This window comes from Nylanderia fulva, unplaced genomic scaffold (genome assembly GCF_048542155.1).
Source record: "Nylanderia fulva isolate GAGA-0341 unplaced genomic scaffold, ASM4854215v1 Scaffold12, whole genome shotgun sequence".
NCBI classification, from domain to species: domain Eukaryota; kingdom Metazoa; phylum Arthropoda; class Insecta; order Hymenoptera; family Formicidae; genus Nylanderia; species Nylanderia fulva.
Genome location: NW_028189409.1, coordinates 3,739,576 through 3,763,758, shown reverse-complemented (window position 1 = coordinate 3,763,758; position 24,183 = coordinate 3,739,576). Strand labels below are relative to the sequence as shown.

At 34.1% G+C, this 24,183-nt stretch overlaps 3 protein-coding genes across 6 annotated transcripts in view; 1 reads left to right on the top strand and 2 right to left on the bottom strand.

The window, feature by feature from the left end:
* The window catches only part of LOC114943199 (CD151 antigen), a 111,257-nt gene extending 93,606 nt beyond the window's left edge, over positions 1 to 17,651 (top strand). For all 3 annotated transcript variants that reach the window (XM_085490348.1, XM_085490349.1, XM_085490347.1), the window contains 3 exons: positions 9,535 to 9,708; positions 14,582 to 14,743; positions 15,460 to 17,651. In XM_085490348.1, the coding sequence (XP_085346474.1) occupies positions 9,535 to 9,708; positions 14,582 to 14,743; positions 15,460 to 15,606 (483 nt within the window). In that variant the 3' untranslated portion in view covers positions 15,607 to 17,651. The remainder of the gene's footprint in view (positions 1 to 9,534; positions 9,709 to 14,581; positions 14,744 to 15,459) is intronic.
* On the bottom strand, positions 16,629 to 20,298 carry LOC114942650 (uncharacterized). The gene is made up of 6 exons (XM_029318071.2): positions 19,763 to 20,298; positions 19,164 to 19,500; positions 18,580 to 18,917; positions 18,358 to 18,476; positions 18,095 to 18,275; positions 16,629 to 18,011 (listed from the first exon to the last, which is right to left on the bottom strand). The coding sequence occupies exons 1-6, from the start codon at positions 19,946 to 19,948 to the stop codon at positions 17,832 to 17,834; spliced, it is 1,341 nt and encodes a 446-aa protein (XP_029173904.2). The 5' UTR covers positions 19,949 to 20,298; the 3' UTR covers positions 16,629 to 17,831.
* Positions 20,299 to 20,606: 308 nt separating this feature from the next.
* On the bottom strand, positions 20,607 to 24,138 carry ZnT49B (solute carrier family 30 member 9). 2 transcript variants are annotated; one of them, XM_029318069.2, is made up of 11 exons: positions 23,850 to 24,138; positions 23,180 to 23,716; positions 22,928 to 23,114; positions 22,738 to 22,820; positions 22,378 to 22,501; positions 22,156 to 22,294; positions 21,755 to 22,078; positions 21,289 to 21,501; positions 21,059 to 21,193; positions 20,862 to 20,975; positions 20,607 to 20,774 (listed from the first exon to the last, which is right to left on the bottom strand). In XM_029318069.2, exons 2-11 carry the CDS (start codon positions 23,652 to 23,654, stop codon positions 20,730 to 20,732), a joined length of 1,839 nt encoding a protein of 612 aa, XP_029173902.2. In that variant the 5' UTR covers positions 23,655 to 23,716; positions 23,850 to 24,138; the 3' UTR covers positions 20,607 to 20,729. The 2 variants fall into 2 exon arrangements, with proteins under 2 accessions (XP_029173902.2, XP_029173903.2); XM_029318070.2 differs by having other exon boundaries at positions 23,180 to 23,712.
* Positions 24,139 to 24,183: the final 45 nt, after the last annotated feature.

Below are 24,183 nucleotides of genomic sequence, written 5' to 3'. Positions count from 1 at the left end.
CCATTGTACGTATACATTGCGGTATCGATAAATATTAAAATATAGAAGCTAGTTAATATAACAATAGGTTAATGATTTGTTATTAAAATAATGATTATTTATGAAGAATTATTTATTATCGATTATCAATTATTAATGTTTAGTTATTAATGTCAATTATTAATGGTATTAATTATTATGTATTATCAAAATAAATACATATCAGAGTAAAATCAAAAATAAATTTACTTAGCATATATATTGCTATCACGCGCGATAAACTTTTTATATCGGAAAATAAATTAAAATGCTGGCAATATTACATAGATCTTATATGTAGACTTTTAATGTTAGTGTGTGCGAAGCTGGCATATATTATTTCATGGAAGATAGGTAATACATAATTATATAAATTTAACGTAATACAGTTCTACAAGAGAGTTCTGTCTTTTAGAAATAAAAAAATATTAATTAAAATCAAATTATCACCAACAAATAAATTAATTGAACATATCAAAGTAAAACATCGCTCGATTTTATATAGTACTACTTAATTATGAAATATTTCTGAGCATGTACAATCTCTTTCCAAAGAGTTCTGGTGATAAAAAAAATAAGAAACTTTTATAAACAATTATTTTATGTAAAAAAAACTCGCATTTTCGAATTTGGTAATCTACTAGTCGTATTTCGACAACTCTGCTTTCTTATTTGAATAAAGTCAACTCTCAATTATGTATGATCTTCCATAAAATAATACGCCATATTCACACACAATTAGTGTTGTTTCGAAATAAAGTAATTTTAGAATAGAAAATACATTTAATAGAAAAAGGATAAGCTGTCACTTAGCGCGAATAATGTTACATCGTTACACCTGATTCGCATTGATAGAAACATTCGTCGAGCCATTTCGGTCGCATCTCACAAGCAATTTCCGTCAAGCAAACGTAAATAATGTTTATTGCAAATTGAACGGGATGCACTTTCGAGCCGAATAAATTTGCGCGACCGGCCGGAACGCGCACTTCGAGGTTGGTTTAAATGTATTCCTATAAAATTTCCCGTTCCGTCTCTTTCCGGTTGAAGCCCGTTATACACGGACACACACACACACAGAGAGAGAGAGAGAGACCACGAACGCCCTCGGGTTATCCGGGCGAATTGCTCGTAAGGCCGGAGATGCTCAACGTCGCATCCCTTTTTTTGCAGATACGGCAATCTTCGGCGGCAATAAAGATTCAATGAGAAATGGCCGGGCCCTACGCGCGCGCGCGAGAGCTCGTCAAGTTTAATGTCTTTATAATTGCGCGATTTCCTCGTCGCGAAACGAGACACGATAATCGACGTTTTCTTGCGCCGCCGTCTGTGACATCTTTCCGGCACGTAAAGCGTTGCAATTGCAATGACAGGGGAAACTCGCCAGCCCTATCTTCTTACCGTTAATTATCTCGACGCCGTGTTAGGAGCCGCTTTCGTAATAGCTTAATCAAATTTTGACGCATTTTTCCCTCTTTTTTTACGATCTCAATCTGTACCGTGCACTCGATTAACACGGACAAAATATTAGTCATCATAACTAAATTTTAGGTGTCTTTATACTATTGAAATTTTGTCATGTTTCAATTTTAGCTGTGGCGTATCATTAATATTTTTAATAGTTTAATTATTTTTTTTTATAATTTAACAGGGAATTAAATTGTAGCTATAAAATATTAGTTGGAACTTTAAAATTTAGATATGTTAGGAAATTTTTTTCCATAAATGTTTCAGCTTGTCGCGTCACGGTGTAACATTTAACCCTTCTGTCATTGAATGGGTATATCCAAAGCGACTGTAAACGTCAAAAATGTGTCGGAACCTTCCTCCGTCTGAAAGAGAATATAAAAGGTCTTTGTATTCGGAAACCTAAAATGTAACGGGAAAGAATGTTTGAGTCTAGCAGCTGCTATAAAAAAATATCGCAGTACAATAAAATGTTAAAAATATGTAGTTAGTATCCATGTATCCATTCATTGATGAAAAGATGAATAATTATGGAGAATTGCGAGAACAGTTAATAAGCGTACTTATTTAAGAGTTAATAAATATACAATATTTTTTAATTACTACTTTATGAATGAAATTCACGAATAATTTTATTTCATATAATTGTATGTTAATTTTTTTTAATTACGAATACTTTATGTAATTATCAGCAAAAATCAGGATGTTTATATAAAAGCGCGAGTGAAATTTTAAGCGAACTTTAAATTTAAACATTAATTTATGTTATTTAATACAGATGATAAATTGTTAGAATCATATATCGTGGTTTTAGTGCATTTCTATATTTTGTTTGTGAGATAATTTTTTAGAAATTAAAAATTGAATCGCAAGACACTGTTATCGTTTTTTTTTATTAACAATAGATCTTTTAATTTTGAAATGTTCGAATTTTTTAGCACGAGTTTTATAAAAGATCTACGAGGTTATTCTACATGGGGATTTTTACGCGTTACTTAACTTTTAATAATAGAACGTTTAATACCTGTAGGTACGAAGCGACATAAAAATAGATACACCGTGTTGTATTTTCACGCATACCGTTTCTAAAATAAATACCTAACGTGCACAGATTGAAAGTTGCATGGTATAAGCCGTTATTGTCTTATTTTTACATTCTCTTTCTATGTTCCAGTTCAGGAATAAAGGAATAAAGCGACCAGCTTCCTTACTTTTATAGAAAAGAATCCTTATAACTTTATTATTATTATATATATATATATATATGTATATCTTTCCATTCATTTTAAATTTCTCGATACTCCACTATTGAATACTTCAAGTATCTTCTTCGTGTATTATTGTTTCTTTATATTCATGTGCCGCAATATATGTATATTTGCAGATTACGAGGAGACAATAAGGTATATATTCTAGAAATAATGAAATATAATAAATAGAAAAATTGTTGGCAAAAATTGCGTCGAAAATTCGGGTTACTTTGCTTGTTGGGAAATGAGATATATAAAAAAAGGGAATCATTCCGTGGTTGCAAAGCTTTCGGAGAATTCACGCGGAAAATCGCGGCCTCCCTCGACAATCACGGGCGAAAATTGTCCGTTACGTTTTCCTTTCTACTTTCCCCGCATTTGCGAATTTTTCCAGCGAAAACGGACAATATCCTGTCTGATTGTAACTGCTATCCCGGTGAGAAGCATAATTTCCGCTCCGTGGAAAAAAAAAACTTGCCACAACGGCGGAATATAATAATTTCTCGCGTCATATTTTTTTCCTTTCTAATAAAATTATCGATGATCTTCGACACAAGTTGCTCACTCTTTCTTCTCGGGGCAATTTCCTAATTTCTTTCTAACTTCCTCCCTCTCTCTTTCATTCAACATTTGCTCTATTGTTCGCGCCTTTTATTCCGCTTATTCGGATACTCTTGCGAAGCACGCCAAGTCAGTAATCCTTTTCCTAATTACGTTTCCAACTCTCGAGTTGTTGAGTTGTATAATTATCGCGAGATAACAACGTGCTGTTGTTTAATTACGAGAGCAGTAGCAACTATAGCTTTATAAAATAAAACACAATCTGCTCGTTTAAATACTAGTTTCTTCGTGCATCGAGAGAAACTTTGTAACGTAATACGAACGATATTTACATTAATGTAATGTCAATTCCCGGCCTTTGACAATGCGTAAAAGTAGTCCGCAATTGTTGAAGATACGAGGTTCTCCATCGGAGAAAAAAAAGAACATTCTCTTTATGGAGATTTTATAACTGCGTCAATCTGCATTATTATGACAGAATGAAGGTATATTAAACTATCTAAGCCAAATTATCAGAATATAATAAATTATATATGGAATATTAATTTGCTAATTTTTTGTCTTTTTTTGTTGTGAAAACATTTTTCCTCAAACTTACTAATAAAAAGTTACGAATGGCTAAATAGCTTAATTTTAAGCTATCTAGCCGTTCGTAATTTTTTAATGGTTTAAAAGCAAAAAATCAACAAATTAATTTCATATAAAATTTATTATGTTCTGATAATTTGGCTTAGATAGCTTAATATACATTGCTAATGAGTGCAAGCACCCCAACACTGAATTACAAATGAGATGCAATGAGTTGTCCGACGAGTTGTCAGTTCTCCAAACATTTTTTTTCACCGTATATAGGTTCGTTGATTCACAAAATTTCGTCGAACGCGAGTCTCTCGTTAGTTTCCCCTTAAATAGAGAAAAAGAGAAAGAAAACGAAACTCGTAATAGCGCAGTTACTTTCAGCACGAGCTTCTCTCTCATGGCATAATAATCGCAAAATAACAACCTACGTTGTTGTTGGCGAAACTATCGGCAATCGACGCAAAGTCTTCATCGTTTATTCAGTCAACAGCCTGTTGTTACTTTGCTTTCCCTCCTCATCATACACATATATACATATACGCGGTTTTAATGTCCCTATCTAATGTCTCTATCAAATGATCTCTCTTTATATCCAAAACGTCCAATTTATCACTATTAACTGTCTCTCTATTTTTTTAATCGTATACTCGCTTAATAGATCCTTTTTCATGCGCTACTGTTGATATATCTCGTTTTCTTTTTTTATGTCCCGAAATGCCCGTTGCTAATAACGGCGAGGAAGTAACGAGCTTAATCCGCCGTAGCAGCGATAAACTATCGTCGATCCTCGGCGCAAGAAAGGCCACCTCCCTTTCTTACCCGACAACCTTTCGGTCCCCTTTCACCACCTATACACGGATGGCACAAGCGAATCGTCTCATTAGCCGACGCCATATATGGCGCTCAATTAAGATTTTTGCGGATGATAGGCAGATAAATCCACGTAATGAACACAAGTTGGCTGAACCTATGGAAAGAAGAGAGGCTTTTATGCCTGTAAAGCGGAGAAAGTTGGGTAACGCATTTGTCTGACTCTTTTTTCCTTTTCTCGATCGACACCCAGATTCTGTATCGGCAGCGTTTCTTTAGACAAGATTAACTGCTCTAGAACTTTTTCACGCATGAAAACATATTCGTGAGAAGTATAATTGTCGAGCATTTTATCTCTCAAATGTGTGGATTAATCTAAAATATGTATCTGGTTTTTTATTACTATAGAACACTTTAATTTGTTCTGTATCTGAGAGAGTGATATTTTGACAATAATAAATATGTATGCAGAATGGTCTGATAATGATCGAAATAATCAATTGTTTTAAATGATAAATAATTCTTAAATATTATATTTAATAAAATGGAAAAATTCCTATAAAAATATTTATGAAAAAAATGTATAAAAATATTTTATGAATATAAATGAATGAATTTTGTGAATAAACGTATAATAACGTGCGGTTATATCTGCAATTAGAATCTTTACGGGAGCATTAGTTATAATTGACATTTGGCAGTTGACAAATGTAGCAGTTCGTATATTCATGATCCGTCTTCTCCGTTCCGATTCGCAATAATCCCGTGATTCCTCGTGTTTCCATCACAGACCCGTGTTAAGTCCAAGAACCATGACCGGCTTAAACTCCATTCTCAATGTCTCGTGACGGTAATCCGAAGACGAAGTTTATCTTGCTGCACTATACGATATAGAATACGCTATTCGGAAGATTAAAAACATTGATCAAATTTATTATATGGCTCCGCACTTTTACAATATTTTATATGTTGGATTATTATGAAAAAGAAATTAATATATATATATATATATCTTCGCTGATTAAAAAATGATAAAAAAACATTATTTAATTCGAGTTACTCGTTCCTCAATAAAAGTCCTCATAATTGCAGTGATAGATAAAATAATATTCGATAAAAGTGAATTTTACTCTGCGCAATTGATTTCTCTTTTCCTCTTTTTGGGTCACTGTAAATCCAAGCTTGCGCGAAAGCTCGATCCGTATTTTACAAGCATCACTCGATAGTCGAGATTGCACGTTTTCCAGGATTGCACGTTAAGCTCGCGACAAAGCATCTGTCTCTAACAATTATCCGAGGACGTAGCACTAGTTTCCCTTCTCCCTGCCACGAAATCATCGCATATATATATATGTATATGTGTGCATATGTGTGTGTCAGCCATATAGTGGAAAAGCAATTGGTATGTTTGATCTATCGTCTCTTCCGTTCACTGTCAGCCTCCTCACCAATCTCAAACTGTCGATTGCCATTCCTACCCTCTCCGTGTGTGCCGCCATAATATATATACCCGGGGCGATTTATTGACTTAGGTACTAATATGTACGTATACACACTTAGGTAGTACATGTAGGTCTCTCTCTCTCTCTCTCTCGATGTATTCCGACGCATTTGGGTTCCGGCCGAAGGGATATAGGAAGCGGAAGTGTTGCGATCTGTGTTCATCTCTGTCCGCCTTTATCTCCTCCTCCTTCGCTTTCTCATCTTTGCGACTCTCTAACGACTGAAACGGATACCGACGACTAACGACTACGAAGATGGAACTCGGCGAGCGCATTCAGCCCGAAGTACGAGTCGCTTGGTTTGCTCGTTCTAATATATTACGAATTTTATACGTTAGTTATTGCGTCATCCGTCAGAGGAAACTTTGCGGGAAGCCCCGATCGATCATCTTAACTCTCGGCTGTTCTAATTTCACATCGTGCACGTTTGACTTGAAAGCTTCCCTCCGTCCGATCTAAGGCGATCTAAGGAGATCGGAAAGAACACGCTGTTAATCAGCTTTAAAGATGAGCGCGCGGTTTTCCGCAAAGTCTCTCTCTACAATATATACATATATATTCTGATTATAATTGAAGAGCTTAAACTGTCCAAGTTTTAAAGCCTTCTAAAACTATAGGAAACACTTTTCGCAAGTATGAAAAAAAGGAATCCTTGATTCAAGTATATTTTTATTCTCGAACGCTATTTGATTGATTTAAGCATAGAATGCTCTTTGTAATCACAAATTTTCATTTGCCTTAATAATAAATTAAGATATATTCTTGTTTGAAAAATCGCATATGGTAAAAACAAACTTAGTCACATTTGAACTAAGAATTATTATATATATTTGAAAGTACCGCTTATATCCGATGCACACTTGTCACTTGTCCTTGCAATATTTATAAAGTAAATTTCAGCTTCAACCAAGAATATTTTGCACTTGGTTTTAAGGATAAATTATCCTTTATCCAAAATTATTTATATTTGACGCTATTATAAGAATAAAATATACTTGAATCAAGGCATATTTGCATTCTTTCAAGAATACTGTTTTTTCTGTGCTCTTCAATCCGAAAAAATCACAGATTGTACTGTTACTCTTTTAGAAAAAATTCGGAATATCGGGAAAAAATCGATAGATTTCTTGAGAAATGATTTGGATTAGGAAAAGATACAATGACTTATAAAAATATATATACTTTTTCACAGAAAAAAAGGAATCCTTGATTCAAGTATATTTTTATTCTCGAACGCTATTTGATTGATTTAAGCATAGAATGCTCTTTGTAATCACAAATTTTCATTTGCCTTAATAATAAATTAAGATATATTCTTGTTTGAAAAATCGCATATGGTAAAAACAAACTTAGTCACATAAGAATTATTATATATATTTGAAAGTACCGCTTATATCCGATGCACACTTGTCACTTGTCCTTGCAATATTTATAAAGTAAATTTCAGCTTCAACCAAGAATATTTTGCACTTTGTTTTAAGGATAAATTATCCTTTATCCAAAATTATTTATATTTGACGCTATTATAAGGATAAAATATACTTGAATCAAGGCATATTTGCATTCTCTCAAGGATACTGTTTTTTTCTGCGTGACCTTAAGACGGTTCAATTGCGCGATAAAACGTGGAATATTTCAGGAAATACGACGCAGAGCTGAAAAGCGTATAAATGATGTTGGAAGATTAAAAAAAGAAGCGTCCTTCTTTTTTAAAATACATATAAATCATTTTCTGCAAACCTCATCAATCTTCCCGTTCACGCCGTTCAACACTTTCGCCGCTGCATGGATGCATTAGGTCAGGATAACTAAGTGCCTATGCGAAAGCATCGTTTGCCTACCTCGCGATACAGCTTAATTCCCAACGACATCGGGAATTGATCACAAATTAGCCGCCGATGTCGGCTCCTCTCAGCTTCTCCTCCTCTTCGCCATTATATGCATTACCCAATATTTCATCGATCTAATGCATTCCCTCCATTCCCAATCCGCAAGTTAACCCTCTTGTCAATAAATGGGAGTACTTGGATATACCCAAAGCAGCTTTAAGCGTTAAAATGTGCCGGAATGCTGCTTCTTACCGTCCAAAAGAAAATATACAAGCGGGTTATTTGAAAACCTTTTTCAATATATAACGAAAGAAAGAATATTCGATGTCCAGCAGCTGAAGTAAAAAATTGTTACAGCGTGTAAAAAAATAATCAAAAATAAAACCCACGCAATCGATACCTGGAGATACTTAATGATCGAAGGGCGAAAAATGATATATTGACAGAAGGGTTAAGTAATAATATCGCGATGTACAAATTGCGTTAAGAAGTCTAGAATTAATAATCATCGATATATTTAATAATAGGAAAAAAAGCTTTTGTATTTTTCTTGTTGTACAGGAGTCTTCTACGAGTCGCAAAATCTTGCGAGAGTACGAACAAGCGATAGTTAGTTACCGCAGTTTGAATATTCATAGGGAAAGGGGATTGTCAAGGCGCGTCCCTCGGCAGGGGTTTATATTCATGAAAAGTCTGAAAAGCTTCGTGAGCATTACGCAATTTTAATACGTTGTTCCAAGAGAGAAAGAGAGACGACTCTGAGCGAATTTTCATGTCCGCTCTCCGGATTTGCACCGCAAATCCATATAACAAATTAATGTGAGTGCACAGTATTAAACATTGCTCATTTCGGAATCAGTATTATCTTTATAATAGGTTTATTTGATAAAAGAAATACAGAGAGGACGCGATTTTTTTCTTTTTTATTTTACGGCATGAAAGACTCTACGTATATGAGAGATATTTGTATTTCGGACGAGTCGATGATTTCAATGGCATAAAACGACTTACGGAGAAAACAACATTGAAAGGGAGCGAAAAATAAATACCGTTACACGAGTGAAACATGCAAAGCCTCCGTGAAAATACGCCGGTACACTCTGACAGATTTTTTGTATCTCGAGTTTTATCGTGTAATTGTGTAAAGAAGACGCACACGTTAAAAATCGTTCTTTCATGCTTCGTCATCTCTCGAAGAATTATTTTGGAGCATAGGGGGAAAAAACGAAAAAACGCGCGTATTTATCACTGGAAGAGAGGTAAGCCGGTTTTTATTAAAAGCTATTCCCCTCGTTTTTTGCCGATAAAATTCATTCGATGGCTTTTATCAGAATTTCCATTCAATTAAACGCTCATTTAACTCTCTTTCTCTCTCTCGTCGTGTTTCCTTCGTTAAAACCAAGATAGGAAACGTTAATAGAGAGAAAGGTAAAAGCGCGTAATCGCGAATAGGGCTATATGTTGCCTTTAACCGAATTCTAATTTCGTTCTCTATTTTTTTTTTCTTCAACATTACAGTATGTCTTCGTGGTGATGGCGGTGCTGGTTCTGGAAGCCGGGGTCGGCGCGCTGGCGCGTCTCTACGAGGAGCAGGTCGGCCCCGAATTGAAGATGAATTTGAACCGCACCTTCCTCGAGAACTACGCCGTACGATCTCGGGAAACCGTGGCCATCGACCAGATGCAGAAAGAAGTGAGTACGACAGCCCGTCCGCAGAAATTTCTGATCCATTTCTCAACGCGGTTCTCCATTGCCAGCTGTTCTGCGATCAGCTGTTCGGGCGAAATAAAAATGTGTAACTTCCTTTCTGATATATATCGGTTTTTCCCTCATTATCATTTTTATATTTTTTCCTGACCCGTTGTTCCGTTTGCCGGGGTCGATATACGAGCTCTCGATAGTGTGTTTCTCGTCGCGATGTGCCACCGTAGAAATACGCAATATGACACTCGGGAGCGCGTTGAGTGTTTGCTGAAAACGTTTCGTATGGCTCGTCAATACGTAATACGATCGTCACGGCAAATAGAGGGTGTTCTAGAATCAAGGAGAATTCTTTTTAATCACCCAGGGATTCAGAGATTCAGATAATTCACTGGAAAAAAAATTTATTGAATTCGAATCATTTATTTGAAACTATAATAATATTGATTTGAGGTGAAAAAATATTTATCTGATATTAGAAAATCTTTTTCAAAACAGATAAATATATTTACTAATTTAATAATTTTTTCTGTGTATGTACTTCTCTTAGCATGCAAGAATTGATTTAATTTATAATTTAAATTAGTATTTCCGTCAATTTTTTGCATTAGTTTTTTTAATAGACTATTCAACGTTTTCTTGATCATTGGCTAGCAAGTTACATCTGCAATGACACCTATTATGTTGTAGCTCATTTTCACTACGTCTTATCTATAGGAGCTGTTTTCGCAATTATTGCTAGTTTATTCACTGATTTCCTTTAATAACTGAATTTTTTAAAAATAATTTTTACTTAAATATCCAATTTATCTGTATATTTATTGGTGTAAATTTAACATTTTTCCCTCAACATTTTTTAGGCAAGTTACTCCCAAATTATACACTGGAAAAAAAAATATTGAATTTAAATAAATATTTATTTAAATATGTAGTACTATTTACATATTTTTGTTTGGAATAAATAAATATTTATCTGTTTTAAAAGAGGATTTCTTATATCAAATAAATATTTTTTCACAGCAAATCAATATTATTAGTTTCAAATAAATCATGTATAAAAAAGTTATTAAAGAAAATATTCATTTGAATAGTTTTATTTACACATTTGGTTGAAATAAATAAATGTTTATCTGTTTTAAAATAAGATTTCTTATATCGAATAAATATTTTTTCACAGCAAATCAGTATTCTAAGTTTCAAATAAACGATTCTATAAAAGAGTTATTGAGAAATAAATATTATATATATAATTATACACACACAATTATACATATATTATATATATATATATATATATATATATATATTATAATTAATTAAACAATTATTTTTCAGTGTACGATATTAATTTACGAATACCCTATATAGTCGTCGATACCACATGACAGGACTTTTATTTATGTTCTCGTCGATTATGACTCTCCCTATCTCCCTCCCTCGCGACGATCTTGCAATAATAAATTATCGTTATCGCGAAACACAGTTTCGGTCCATTCGTTATAAATCGATTAGCAGTGAATTCGCACTTTTCGCGAAATGTGTCTTCGCTTTCACGCGATTTCTCCCGCAAGTATATATTTATTTACGCACCTCATAAAAAAAAAGAAAAAAGATTTTCCGAACGAGGGAGATTTGTATGCTCAGATTGAAATCGTTATATAATCGTAGGATTAAAGTTGCTCTCTCTCTCTCTCTCTCTCTCTCGTTATACGCTCGGGGATTAAGTCGACAGCTCGCAGAGCCACGAACATTCCCGGTGAAAATTAATCGTGTCTGTTGCCTAAATCCATTTTATGTCGAGGGCAATATCTTGATTTCGGATCGGACTCGTAAGCACACACGTGACGCGATCTACGGCGCCGATAATGGACCAAATGGGAGTTAAATCCAGCAATTTCGCCCTTCTGTCGCGGATCCCATTGGCCGCCCTCGAGGATTTTCGTTTCCATTTCTTCGTCGGCGCCGGCTCAGGGTGCTCAGCACTCCCTTAAACCCTCGTCCATCGAAATTGGGGGAAAAACCGTCGGACAAGCGGAAGAAATTCAGAGGATCCGCATTTTATTTATATGTACGAGGAGGAAGGCGAGGGATCTCTATATATACGTGTACAAGCATTTCATTTCGTTCGGGAAATCGAGTTTTACCGCGACAGCGGGGAATTTTTAAGGCGGTTCCGCACAAACGGAAATAAATATCTCGCATACGCGAATATACACTCGCGCAAAAATCTTTCGGCGCATCTTCCATTTGCTTCTTTTTTCTTTTTTTTTTTTTTACGAAAGATTTATTGCATATTCATATTTTCTCTTATTTTTTGATTCTTCTATTTTCTCTCTTTATTCCCTTTTAATTTATACTTGTTTATCATTGAAAATAAAGTCACGAATATACTTTCTGTGCATGTCTTTTGATATAAATCATACTATTATTCTTGAATAAAGAGAAATACATTTTCTTTGAAAATAGATCGCGAGTATCACACTTTCCGGGTTCTTATTACAACTCTTTTAACGCCTGGTTTTTGTGCATCCGATGCAAATATGCACAGCGTTGGTTGTTTACACGTGTAAAAAACGAGCCCTTTTTTTCTTCTCGCGATTTTTCTTTGATCCTCGTTCCTCTTTCTTCTTTCATCGTACTCAAAAGAAGTACTCCGTTTTAGAGGTGTGATGAATAATTGATGGCGGTTATATAGTCGTGGCAACAAATGTTGCACCGCAGATGTATTCCCAGTTTATAAGGGTTTCCAGTATTTCCCTGAAATTTTCAAGCAAGGTCATTTGCCAAAGTCGTATCGCTCGTAACAGGATCTTTGTTCTAAAAACGAAATGCAACGTTGAATCAAGGACACCTCTCTAAAGCTCAGTGTTTGCTGTTGTCTAAATAAAATTATATAGATGATTATCTGGATGAAGTGTTGGCATTCCCTTATCTTTATATAGATAATAAAAATATGTATTATCTGTATCTACATATCTTACGATTAGATAAAAAATATTATCTTTACTAAATTATCTAGAATAACGTTCAAATAATTTGGTTGAAAGTTATAGCACATGAAAATATGAATATATTTTTATATCCCTTTCATAATTTTTTTATAACTGTTTACATATAAGTAGTCTTAAAAATATTATCTGGAAGTTTTATTTAGATGAATCGCCATATAATTTTATTTTTTATCTAGATATATAATCTGGATATATTTAAAACAAAATTATCTTCATCTAGCTAATTTTAAAATCAACTAAGCATAACACTGCTAAAGCTGTAGCTGTACATTTGTAGCTAATTTGCGTCTCTCGAAAAAATAGGACGGCGACTTATACGTGAAGAAGAAATATTTTTTTTAATACAGACGAAATTCGTCTTGATCGTAAGCGCCTGCATGTTCTGCGAGGGACCTGCAGAAATGTTTATCGCGAGTAATAGCTCCCATGGGATTATACGTGCCCGCATTAAAGTTACCATTTAACTGGGGCTCTGCCGCCAGAACACGTTTCTCACCTCCATTAATCTGCCCTTCTCTCCATCCTTCCTCGGCCCCTTTTCCTCTCGATGATTCCTCACCGTGTAACGTGTCCCGCTATCGTTATTATCGTGTGCGGCTATTATCGTTGTTATCGCCGCTATCACTCCCCTTTTCTGCCTTATCTGCATGTATACTTTATTACACAGATCCTGGAATGGAACTGGAGACTGAGAAAGATGAGTTTGTCACTAACAAGTTAAGTGGCAGTTTAAAAGTTAGTTTTTCTTCTTATTTATGTAATATATTCGATATAAAATTATTTATTTTTAACATCGTCGGTACGATGTTATTTATATTTTACTTACTCGGGATAAAATCGTATTTTTATCAGAGTTTTAAGAATAATTTTTTGAATGAGTGAATAAAGTTTGATAATTAAAAAGAATTAAACTTGAACTTTATTTTTAAATGTCTCATAAAAATTTTTAATTATTGAGCATGTTTTCCATTTTGATAATATCATCGAAGACATTTCATAATTAAAAAGAGTATGTAAAATCGATCACTCGATTATATCGAAATTCGTGTCAGCGCTTTTGGTTATACATTATACTCGATTAATATTTTATGACAGAAATCAGCTGATAACTCAAAAATATTAATTGAGTTTAAAGTATTATAACATATTATTTAAAATATAACTAGGTACTTTAATTTTAACACCATATTATTATTTTAAAATTTAATTAGTAAATTAACGCTTTAATCGGATGATATCCGTGAAAAAATATTAATAAAGCGTTAACTTGCTAATTAAATTTTGAAATAATATGTTAATAGTATTAAACTAATAATATGTTATAATCCGCGAATAATATCGTTTAACAGATATCAGCTGACTAACTATCACAGATATTAATCCAGTTTAAAAATTGTGATAACATATTATTTAAAATATAATAATTTACTTTTGTAATATTTTATTAATATGAAAATTAAATTATTTATCTATATTAAAAATTAAATTCTAGTATGTTGGTTATTTCAATAAAATGATACACGTATACGGATACTATCCTTCTATACAAAAATTAAAACATCTTTCATACTCGGAACGAACTCGTGCTTTCACAAGAGTTTTAAGAATAATTGGAATAATTGTTTGAAGAAATAAAGTTTGATAATTCAAATAAAATTTATAAACTTAGAATTTATTTTTAAATAAAAAATTATGATTATTGAGTTTTTTTCTATTTCCTAAATAATTGAAATTTCCTTGCGGCATTAAGCTGATTGAAAGAAAATATGATTTACATAAAGGAAGTGACAAGACAACTATTTATCCACTTCCTCGATCAATATTACCGAAGACATTATTATTGAAATTTGCAGTTCAAATGCTGCGGTGCCTTGAGATTTGAGGACTGGGTCGTGAGCGAGTGGCACAAGGACGAGGAGGTCCTTAGGAACGGTAGCGTCGTACCTGACAGCTGCTGCAAGACGCCGACGTTACTTTGCGGGAAAAGGGATCATCCCTCCAATATTCAATACACAGTACGTCTCCAGCACGGCTTCACGAGCTTCTCTAGCTTTCCTCGACTGATTATCAGACGCGATATTAGTCCGGATTGAATGCCGCGCGTTCGATATAGGATATATTTCCTTTGGGAATTATAACTTTGGATATCTGACGTTTGTCGTAAAATGACGAGAAGCTAAAAGTCGCATTTACGAATTTGTACTTTTTTTTTAACTTTAAAATTAGCACATAGTTGAAAAATTTGTGTTAATTTAACATAATATGAATATGTTAAACGGAGACACAAATGTGTTAATATTTTAACACAAAATAAATGCAATACTTCAAGTAATTTAAAATAAATTTTGTGTAAAATTAAGAGTTTTAATGTTAAAATTAACTAAAACTATGTTAATTTTAGATTTTATTATTCTCACTTATATTATAAAATAAAAAATAAACATTTTTCCTGTAAACTTTAACAGATAAATCTTCTCACTAATAAAAAAAAGAACATATTTATTATGTAAAATTAAAAATAGATGCACATTGTGTTAAATTATGTTAAATTAACACATAAATATGTTAAAATATTTAACACAAAAATTTGAACGAGGACCATTTTTAACAAGAGAAAGACACAAATTTTCCTACTGTATAGATTCGCATTTTGAGAGACAGAAATTGAGTCTTCATCTCTTCGAAATTCAAGGCGGCGAATCGACGAATAATTCTAAACTCTTTGCTCTAGGGCTGCATTTACAAGTTCCTGGAGACGACGAAGGACCACCTGATAATTCTGGGCGCTGTCGGGCTCGGCCTGTCGGTCCTCGAGCTCTTCGGCATCGTTCTCGGTTCCTGCCTCTACATAAAGCTCAGACACGACTTCGATGACTGAGAATTGCTTCATTGCCCAGAGGGCAATAATAACGGCCAGTCGTGGTGCAGATACATGCAGAACAACTCGGAGTCCGTTTGATCGTCGGAGTAGGGGTGGGAGAACGCGCGATTACAGCCGCGGGAACGTTCAGATGAAAGGGACCGGTCCGCGGACCTTCATTTGCGACTCCCTCCCCCCCTAGGCCGTCAGAAGGGTATCAACAAGTGAAACTCGAGGTAGCGAATAAGAAGCGATGCCGTTTTTTCTCGTCTCGTCTCGCTTCCCGCGATTCAGCGAAATGAACAATTGGAAGAGGAAGTGAAAGATATAAAAAAAGGCACACGAAAATATAAGGTATAAAAATCGATCCAATTTAAGGGATTAAGATACTTTTCTCTCGTCGTCGAAAATATTATCTGTCAGTGCATCGAGATTTAAAAATCGATCTAAATTAATCTTGAAAAATGATGCCATTACGAAATACAAGGAAAGGGATGAGTACCGAGATGCGTATCACGTAGACGACTTTTAAAGTCGATCGATTTTACTCTTCTTCGTCTTCCCGTGTATTTTGTAATGGTATCTACTTTATTGTACGATTTCGGAATTTCTATCAGCCCAGGAGAGAGCAATATCGATATAAATTTTAAAAAGTTACTTGTAGCTTTTTCGGTGTTTTCTAAAGCGACGGTTTCGTACGCAAGAAATTACATCAAGACGTAAACAATTTTGATAAACGAGCAATGTGCGCATACAGATGGCATGTGCGCACGCTGGACCAGTAAAATTTTCTCGACTGAAAATTGTTGATCGATACGGAGCCAATCGAGACTGCGTAATTCACGACTGGCTCGAAACTGTAGTTCTTGCTGTCAACGGGATGTTTGAGAGAGTATATTTTCTCCCGAATATTAAAAACATATACGAACTTGGATCCTTTTTTTTTTACAACGCAACTGTCAGTCGTGACATTAAATATGTAATCTCTTAGAAGAAAAAAGAAATTCGAATGTAATAATATAATATTTTTCGCGAAAGCGCCGATTTCACTCGATACTGCCATTGCGAATTTGCACAATATTTAATTACGATTTACTAACAATAAGTACCGATTAGAGTGCATTGCAATAAAAGAAGAAATTATTCTTTCGCGCGTAAGGGGAAAAACCAAACCACGTGACGTCTCCCGCGCGAACAATAAGATCTGATTCGGTCGAGTAATGTCAATTTTCTTGCGATCGGATCGCGTGTCATCGAGTTCAAGAGTTACACCTTTTTGCTTTCGTCTCTCTCGCGCGTCGATGAATAAATAATCGGGTAATCATCCGTCGTAAACTCGATGATGGATCGCGATCCCGTATCTCCGACAGCGAAGACAAGTCTAAAAAATCGATTTAGACATCGGATAGAACTGTAAACCTGTGCCTTGATGATATTGTTAAGCTCAGAGATATTTTAGAATACGCGTATAAAGAAAAAGAAAATGAAAGAAAATAACGTCGTGACGGTGTAAATTGTTTAAAAAAAAACGGAGAAAATGTGAAGAGAGACTTTAGGAGTCATGTAATAAATTTCACACACGAACGGCATGTATATATTTATCCGTTGCTTCGCAAATGAGTACAAGCCTTTGCACATTATTTATAATAAATAAACGCTTTTCTTTCTCGTACAACGGAAACGCGCCGCTCGAATCCGCAATCGCAGACTACGAAAAATTTCCGAAAATCTATATACTTTTCGACGATTTTCATCTCTCTTTTTGTCTCTATCGTGTCCCGTAACAAATTTTGATATATAAATTATTTGATAATTAGTCGTCGATAATTGAACATCCTTGCGATTGCGGATTCTACCGAAATTGCGCGCTCGAGAAAGTTCAGACATATTTTACTACTGTACCATTACATCATATGTTATTTTAATCTTAATATATATATATATATATTATTGTCCTCTTTGCTATTATGTATACATGTATTATCGATTAGCGTCTAGAAGAACTTTATACATATTGTACATATCAAACGCTATTCTGTTACGGAATAAATGTTTAAATCGTATTTGTGCCCTCTTTCTACAGAATATTATATCATATATAAATTCGACGATCTTCCGCATCCTGAATCGACTCGGTATGTATTACATACATTCAGGAAAATAATTATTTCTTTAAGATATATATTTCGATATTTTACGATATTCAGTCTGTACAGTCGCGCGAAAGAATTTTGAGACTTTCGTCATCTAGGAAATTCCGCGTTGCTCGCATATTGCTCCATTGATTCCAGATGCATCAGTAGCATATCATCTCGCGTTCCGAGAGCAATGAACAGCCAAGCGAAAACCGCGAGAAGGTCTTTTGACATCGTTATCTTCTGCCAACCCTCTAATTCTTCGAGTAAAGTTTCTCGCGCTGTGTTCTGGAAAATTATTAATTATACATGTGGAGATTGAGAATTTTTTTATGTATAATTCCTGGTTAATTAAATTGCGATGTGCTTACGTTCGACCACGTAGTTCCATTCATTTCGCGATAATGTATCAAAGCTAACTGATCGTCGATTTTCAACGACGCTTGATGAAGGCTAAACGTTATTAAATAAAGTGGAACGGCGATCGCGGTTTTTGCATGATCCATATAAATCTCACGCAAATGATCCATATCGAGTCGCGCCACATCGAATCTGGAATCGAAAATATTTCCTAAAATAAAATTTTGCAATACTTAGAATTTTTTTCTTTTTTTTTAGTATCGAGGATGTATACTTGTCGAAGACGGAGATGACGCAGAGGGCGATCAAGAAGGAAAATATATTTGTATAGACTTCGGAAAAAATCGAATAACTCGAGATGAATTCCGTCGAAGTATTGAAGAAGATGTAAATCTGCAAATCGGACAAAGAAGTACACGGATGACATTTGAAGCGAACGTAAATATCGGATCGGACAATCCTCGGCGTTGAAGAGTTAAAACGAAGAATACCTCACCATAATGAAATGCAAGAGTGCCATTCCGCCCAGGAGACCTTGATAGACGAGTCCCGTGCATCGCCAAAATTTCTGAGCCGTGATTGCCACTTTTATGAGTGTGTGCATTTGAGTCTCTGCGGAATCGCGATCTTCTCTACCCTCTGTTGCACGCGTCGTATCATTTCTCAAGGCACGTCTCGATCCGGCAATTTTCACGGCGCTAAAGCCATTCCTGCCTTGAATATAAATTGTGTCCGTAGTCAATTCCGGAAGCGGCACAGGTTCCTCATACTTTGTGCGCGCATTTTCCTGGGCTTTCTTCAAGATTTCCGTGATAGGCACTTCGTGATCGTTCGCTTGTGTAGAAAATTATTAATTTTAGATTTCACTGTTGCAGGGAAAAAATATTAAAATATAATATTTCATTGAGCGCAAAATTTTAACAGCCTTTAAAAAAATATTAAAATATTTATTCCTCTTTCACACTGTATCAGATCTTTTCAAAATCGGTGTAAACTCTCGACAGAAGATGCTGGAATCTTGGCAATTTTTTCGAATCAATTTGTAGTTTTTGTTCTCGCAAGGATATAAAATATATTTACCTCGGGAAGCGATACTTCTTCTTTTTCGCGATTTATCGGTGAAACTATCCTCTCCACTATAATGCTTTATAGAAGATCCGGTATCGGTCCGATCGTGATCGCGATCTGTCGTGTGAGGCCGTTCTCGAAGCTTTCGTCGTTCGATCCGTTTACTACGTTTCCTCCTTCCCTCAAGAGATCTCGATGTAATTCTGTCCTCACTTTCGCGAATGTCAGAGTAACGCGCTTTTCCATGAACATGTACTTCAGCTCTGCGAGACTTATCATTGTTCTTAAGATCCGGTGATTCAGAGACGCTTTCCGTATCTTCGGTGTTGTCTTGTTTCTCGAAAAAACTCTGAGATATTGAATGAAGAATTCAATGGCAATGCATTTTTTTTAATTTGTCAAATTATCTAGTGTCTTTCAAGCAAAAGACCAATTAGAGATTCGCCAAAAATTGAAAACGCTATCTGTTTCGACAGCAAAAAATGTAGTGCCAATGTAAATCCGAAATTAATCATAATTGGTAATTAAATTATTACAATTGATATAATTGATTTGTAATTTATCATGTTTTAAAAAATGTAGAAAATTTTAGCTTCGCAAATAATACAAACTTTAATTTCCCGCTTGTAGGGTCGACCGGAATCTTCTGAGCTGGTCGGTCGTTTCTGCAATGGTGTGTTATCACGTTTTACGTAGCTGTCGTTTTTCACAGCGTGACCGGAAGCATCGTCGTCGCTGTCATTTCGCTCAACCATTGTAGATCTTCGTTTATGGGAAGCTCGATTTCCGCGTGTCATTTTAGATCCTCATGCATCACCCGTTCAACTGTCTTTCTGCCGATTCGCGATTCGTATCGTAATCAATTTCACATGCAAGTCTTTCGAATTTTTCTTCAGAAAAGCATTTGCGCGATATCTATTGTGTACGATTGTATTAGGAACCACCTTTCTTTGTAGCTAATCGCTGCGCGACTGTCTCGGAGCCATCCAGAGGTCTGTCACGAGGCGTTCGTAGTAACGCTTTGTTGTGTCTAGGAAGCTCTGTGGAAACCAGCTCGAAAAATCAATGCAACGAAATTATCAATGAAAAATTATTTCATTCATTTAACAGAATATTGAAATTAATAAAAAAAAATCGTACAATTTTATTACGATACAAATAATTTGTGTTTTATTATTTAAACTCTTCTATTTTTGTAAAAGATCTTTTATCCCCGTAAAAAGATATATGATCATCAGAGGAAATTTTTACTTTAATTTTTAAAGCGTGGGACATATATTACAATATTTATAAGAAATTTCTATTGATTTTATTGTACTGAATGGTATGTAATAATCCTTCTGTACAGCTGTATATAACTTATAAAACATTTACAAAAAGTGATTTTTCTCTGAAACAAAATGAAATAACTTCTATCTTAAAGTATAATCACTTTGTTTAAATCATTTCTATATTAAAATTACGTCTAGGATTGAAAGAGGTTATAAATAATAATGTACATCTATAGGAAAAGGAGCAAGAGAAGAGAAAGTTTATAATTTAGATTTAAATTAAATTATTCTATGCCATCAGGTATCTTTATAGAATTTCTAAATCACAATGTCGTATTTCTGGATGATTTTTCTGAAAATACAAGAAAATTATTAACAATTTTAAATTATTATTAATAATAACATATAAATTATTGTGAGTTGAAATATATATACATACCTTTAACTTTAATTCTATTCTATCAATTTCTCCACCGAGCATATCTACAATATTTTCACCATGTTTCAATAAAAACGCTTCTAACTCGTCGATATTTTGCATACTTTTTACTTCCTAAAATGAGAGATTAGATATTCAATGATATAGTATTAAGTATTATATACGGCTTTCAGTAAAAATGGAAATCATGTCTATACCTCCAGCATTGTAACAAGATCATGTTTGTCTAGATAAGATCTTGTGAGTTCTCGTCCATCAAAATCTAATTCAGCTTTGTATCGTACCAAATGATTACCCATGTCGATGCCTTTCACATCGTGAATCGCACGTACCTAAATTTGGCAAAAAAATGCATAAAAATTAATACATCCAAAAAATTGGATATTTACTGCTAATTTTGTAGATAATATTTTAAGCATAACGTTACCATTATATCCGCTTCTAATTCGGCATTAATTTTATCCAAATTTTCCTGTGATATACTCCTTCCTATAAGCGCAGCAACATTCGAATAAATTATAAAGGATGCCACTCCACCGAGTAAACCGCCCACCAGAAGCGAACCAAAGGCATCGAACATTGGATTTTCCAGATATGAAGTCAAACCCATACATCCCGCTGCGACGATAACTCCAAGTACCTATGTGACATCAGGATTAGAAATTTTTCCAAGAATATATAAAATACTATATTTTAATCTTTCATAATTTACTTTGAACTTTCAATTTTTGTTAAATATTTTTTCAACAATCGTTTTCTCTCACTAATTAAAAAATCTTTAAAATTACTAGCAAGATATTTTATATTAATATTAATTTAAAATAAAAGGACTCCGAATCAAATATATATTATGTTAGAGTTAGGAGAAAATGTGAAACAATAATAATACTTACAGCTGCAAAATCTTCCATAAGCACGACATTTACGGACGGATCCTGCCCTTCTAAGACAAATTGTTTAAAGCTTTCTTTTTTCTCCTGTGCGCCTCTCTTAATAGACTGCAATGCTATCATTAAAGTCGCTCCTTCCGACAACAAGGATCCTCCTAGGACAAAGTATGCCCAAAAAAGAGATTCGAACGGCGCGGGAAACAGAAGACCATGAATCCCGTGATAGATGGAAAGACCCGTGCCAACGCAAAAGATTCCCACGCCTGATATCAATGAAGAAACATACTTCATATTTGTGTAACCGTACGGATGATCGGGATCAGGATTCTGTAAAATTTATTAGGATGATTAATAAAACTGCTCTCAAGGGATCTCCTACAAGTATTTAAAATAATTTGATTTACCTGCACTGATTTATGAATACCATAGGCTAGAATTAGTTGATTGCAAGTATCCGCTGCAGAGTGTATGCATTCAGAAAACATACTATGCGAGCCAGTATACAACCAAGCAATTAATTTACATATGAAATTACTAGCATTTCTGGAAAAAAGGAAGATTAATTGAAAAAAATCTTACAATTGTAAGCGTAAAATTAGCTGAATAAGCATCAATTCAATACATACATAGCTATTGCAGTCAATACTACTTTGCCAGATCTTCCAAAAAGGCCTTCCTTCTGAACTATCTCTGTCTTGTTACCAATTTCCCGCCTGTAATCCCTCAATCTCCGTTTGACCGTAAAAACATCTGTGATGAAAAGCTTAGGTTTCAATCTTTGTATCAATTATTCTATCATGCAAAGTCTACTATTAAGACATATGTAAATGATTTTGTAAGATAGATAAACAACTTCTAACTAAATATTCTTTGTCTTGAAGAGACAAGAAAAAGGTTCTGTTTTAGAAATAATAATTTCATACAACTAAAAGATGAAAAAAATTATGTATACAAAAATATATATATATATATATATATATATTTACTCTGCTGATAAATCTTTCGCTCAACTTCTTTCTTCAAAAGTTCTTTCAGCAAAGCCTCTCGAGATCCCCAAACTTCTAGAGCTCTATAAATAAATAAATCTTTAATGTTAAATTGCATTTGCAATTGTAACACATGTATACAAGAATTGAAGAATTTATTAATTAAATAGTATGAACAAAATTCTCTTACTTAGCCTCAACATCTTTCCTCCAATAAACTGTAATAGGTGGTTCAAACTCATATGGGGAACGTCTCTTTGTTTTTGGTAAAGATTCCAAATCAGAAGGCTTTAATAAAAAATCTGACATAGCTTTCACAGGTGTAATAAAATTACGTTCCAAAGATGTCGATTTATCGACTTTGATTTTCTTTTTCGCTACAAATATCAGAAATTAGTTTCATTAATATATAATAATAAATCAATATTTAAATACGCCATACCTTTCTTCGATAGAACATCGTCCTTCAATGATTCTTTGGATTCTGCAGATTGTCTTTCAGCAAATTTAGTCACTTCTTTCTCCTTTTCCTTATCATCACTAGAATCAATTGGTTTTATGTCTAACACTCTCTCTTTTAATTTGCCCAGTTTGTCTTCATTTAATTCTATTATTTTCTGCTGAACTTGTTGACCCAATTTCGTTTCAGAGTCATCCTTCTTACTCTTTGCATTGTCAGATAAAAACCTTGCTAGATTGATCCATCTGCCATTTTCATGCTTGTCTATCTTTTTGTTAGCAAAGACATTTTGAGAATATGAAAGCACATGTACTTTGCATTGCGCACCATACTTGGGCACTATTAAAATACTGGCATGTCTTTTACTTAATCCAATCTGGAATATGCATAACTGATCGGCATGATATCTACATGTTATACTTCGAATAAAATTCAGATGATTATAGGATCGATACATCTTTCTTTCTTCTCCTCCTTTATACAAAAGATCTTGTCCTAGAGATATGCATCACTATCTATCTACAAAAGAATAAATTTGGTTAAACAATATTATTCTTATAAAAAAAAATGATGAATTTTTAATTATATATAAAGCGACAAAATATTTTCAAAAATGTACAATTGTAAATTGAATATATTTATCAAAACGTACCCTAAATTATACATTTTTCTCCTTCTATCAAATTTATTCACAGTAAATACATCATGTTGAACAGCTACAATACTGCTCTATTTAACCAGGATTTAACAATAAACTAATTAAAAAATGAGCAAAGCCTGAACTGTCTTAAATCTAATAATGACAGAACTTCGAACTGTCAATAGTCATATTCGCCGCATGAATGTAAGAAAAATATTAAGACATAACGTCATCAACGTCAAACGCGTCGTGGTTAACTGGTGACTGTTCAGATACCAGATTCGCGATAAAATAGTTGGAACAGAGAGAAACAGTGCCATTTCATTTTTTAACTCCATCTGCTTTA

Bases quoted from the DNA above. Each gene is read 5' to 3' on its own strand.
- ZnT49B (XM_029318069.2), bottom strand. From the start codon at position 23,654: ATGTATCGATCCTATAATCATCTGAATTTTATTCGAAGTATAACATGT. The intron at 23,115-23,179 runs GTATGGCGTATT...TGATATTTGTAG, and splicing joins CGATGTTCTATCGAAGAAAG to CGAAAAAGAAAATCAAAGTC. The intron at 20,775-20,861 runs GTATGTATATAT...TTGTATTTTCAG, and splicing joins GAATAGAATTAAAGTTAAAG to AAAAATCATCCAGAAATACG.
- LOC114942650 (XM_029318071.2), bottom strand. From the start codon at position 19,948: ATGACACGCGGAAATCGAGCTTCCCATAAACGAAGATCTACAATGGTT. The intron at 18,918-19,163 runs GTAAATATATTT...TTTCTACACAAG, and splicing joins AAGAAGTATCGCTTCCCGAG to CGAACGATCACGAAGTGCCT. The intron at 18,477-18,579 runs GTGAGGTATTCT...TCCGATTTGCAG, and splicing joins CACTCTTGCATTTCATTATG to ATTTACATCTTCTTCAATAC.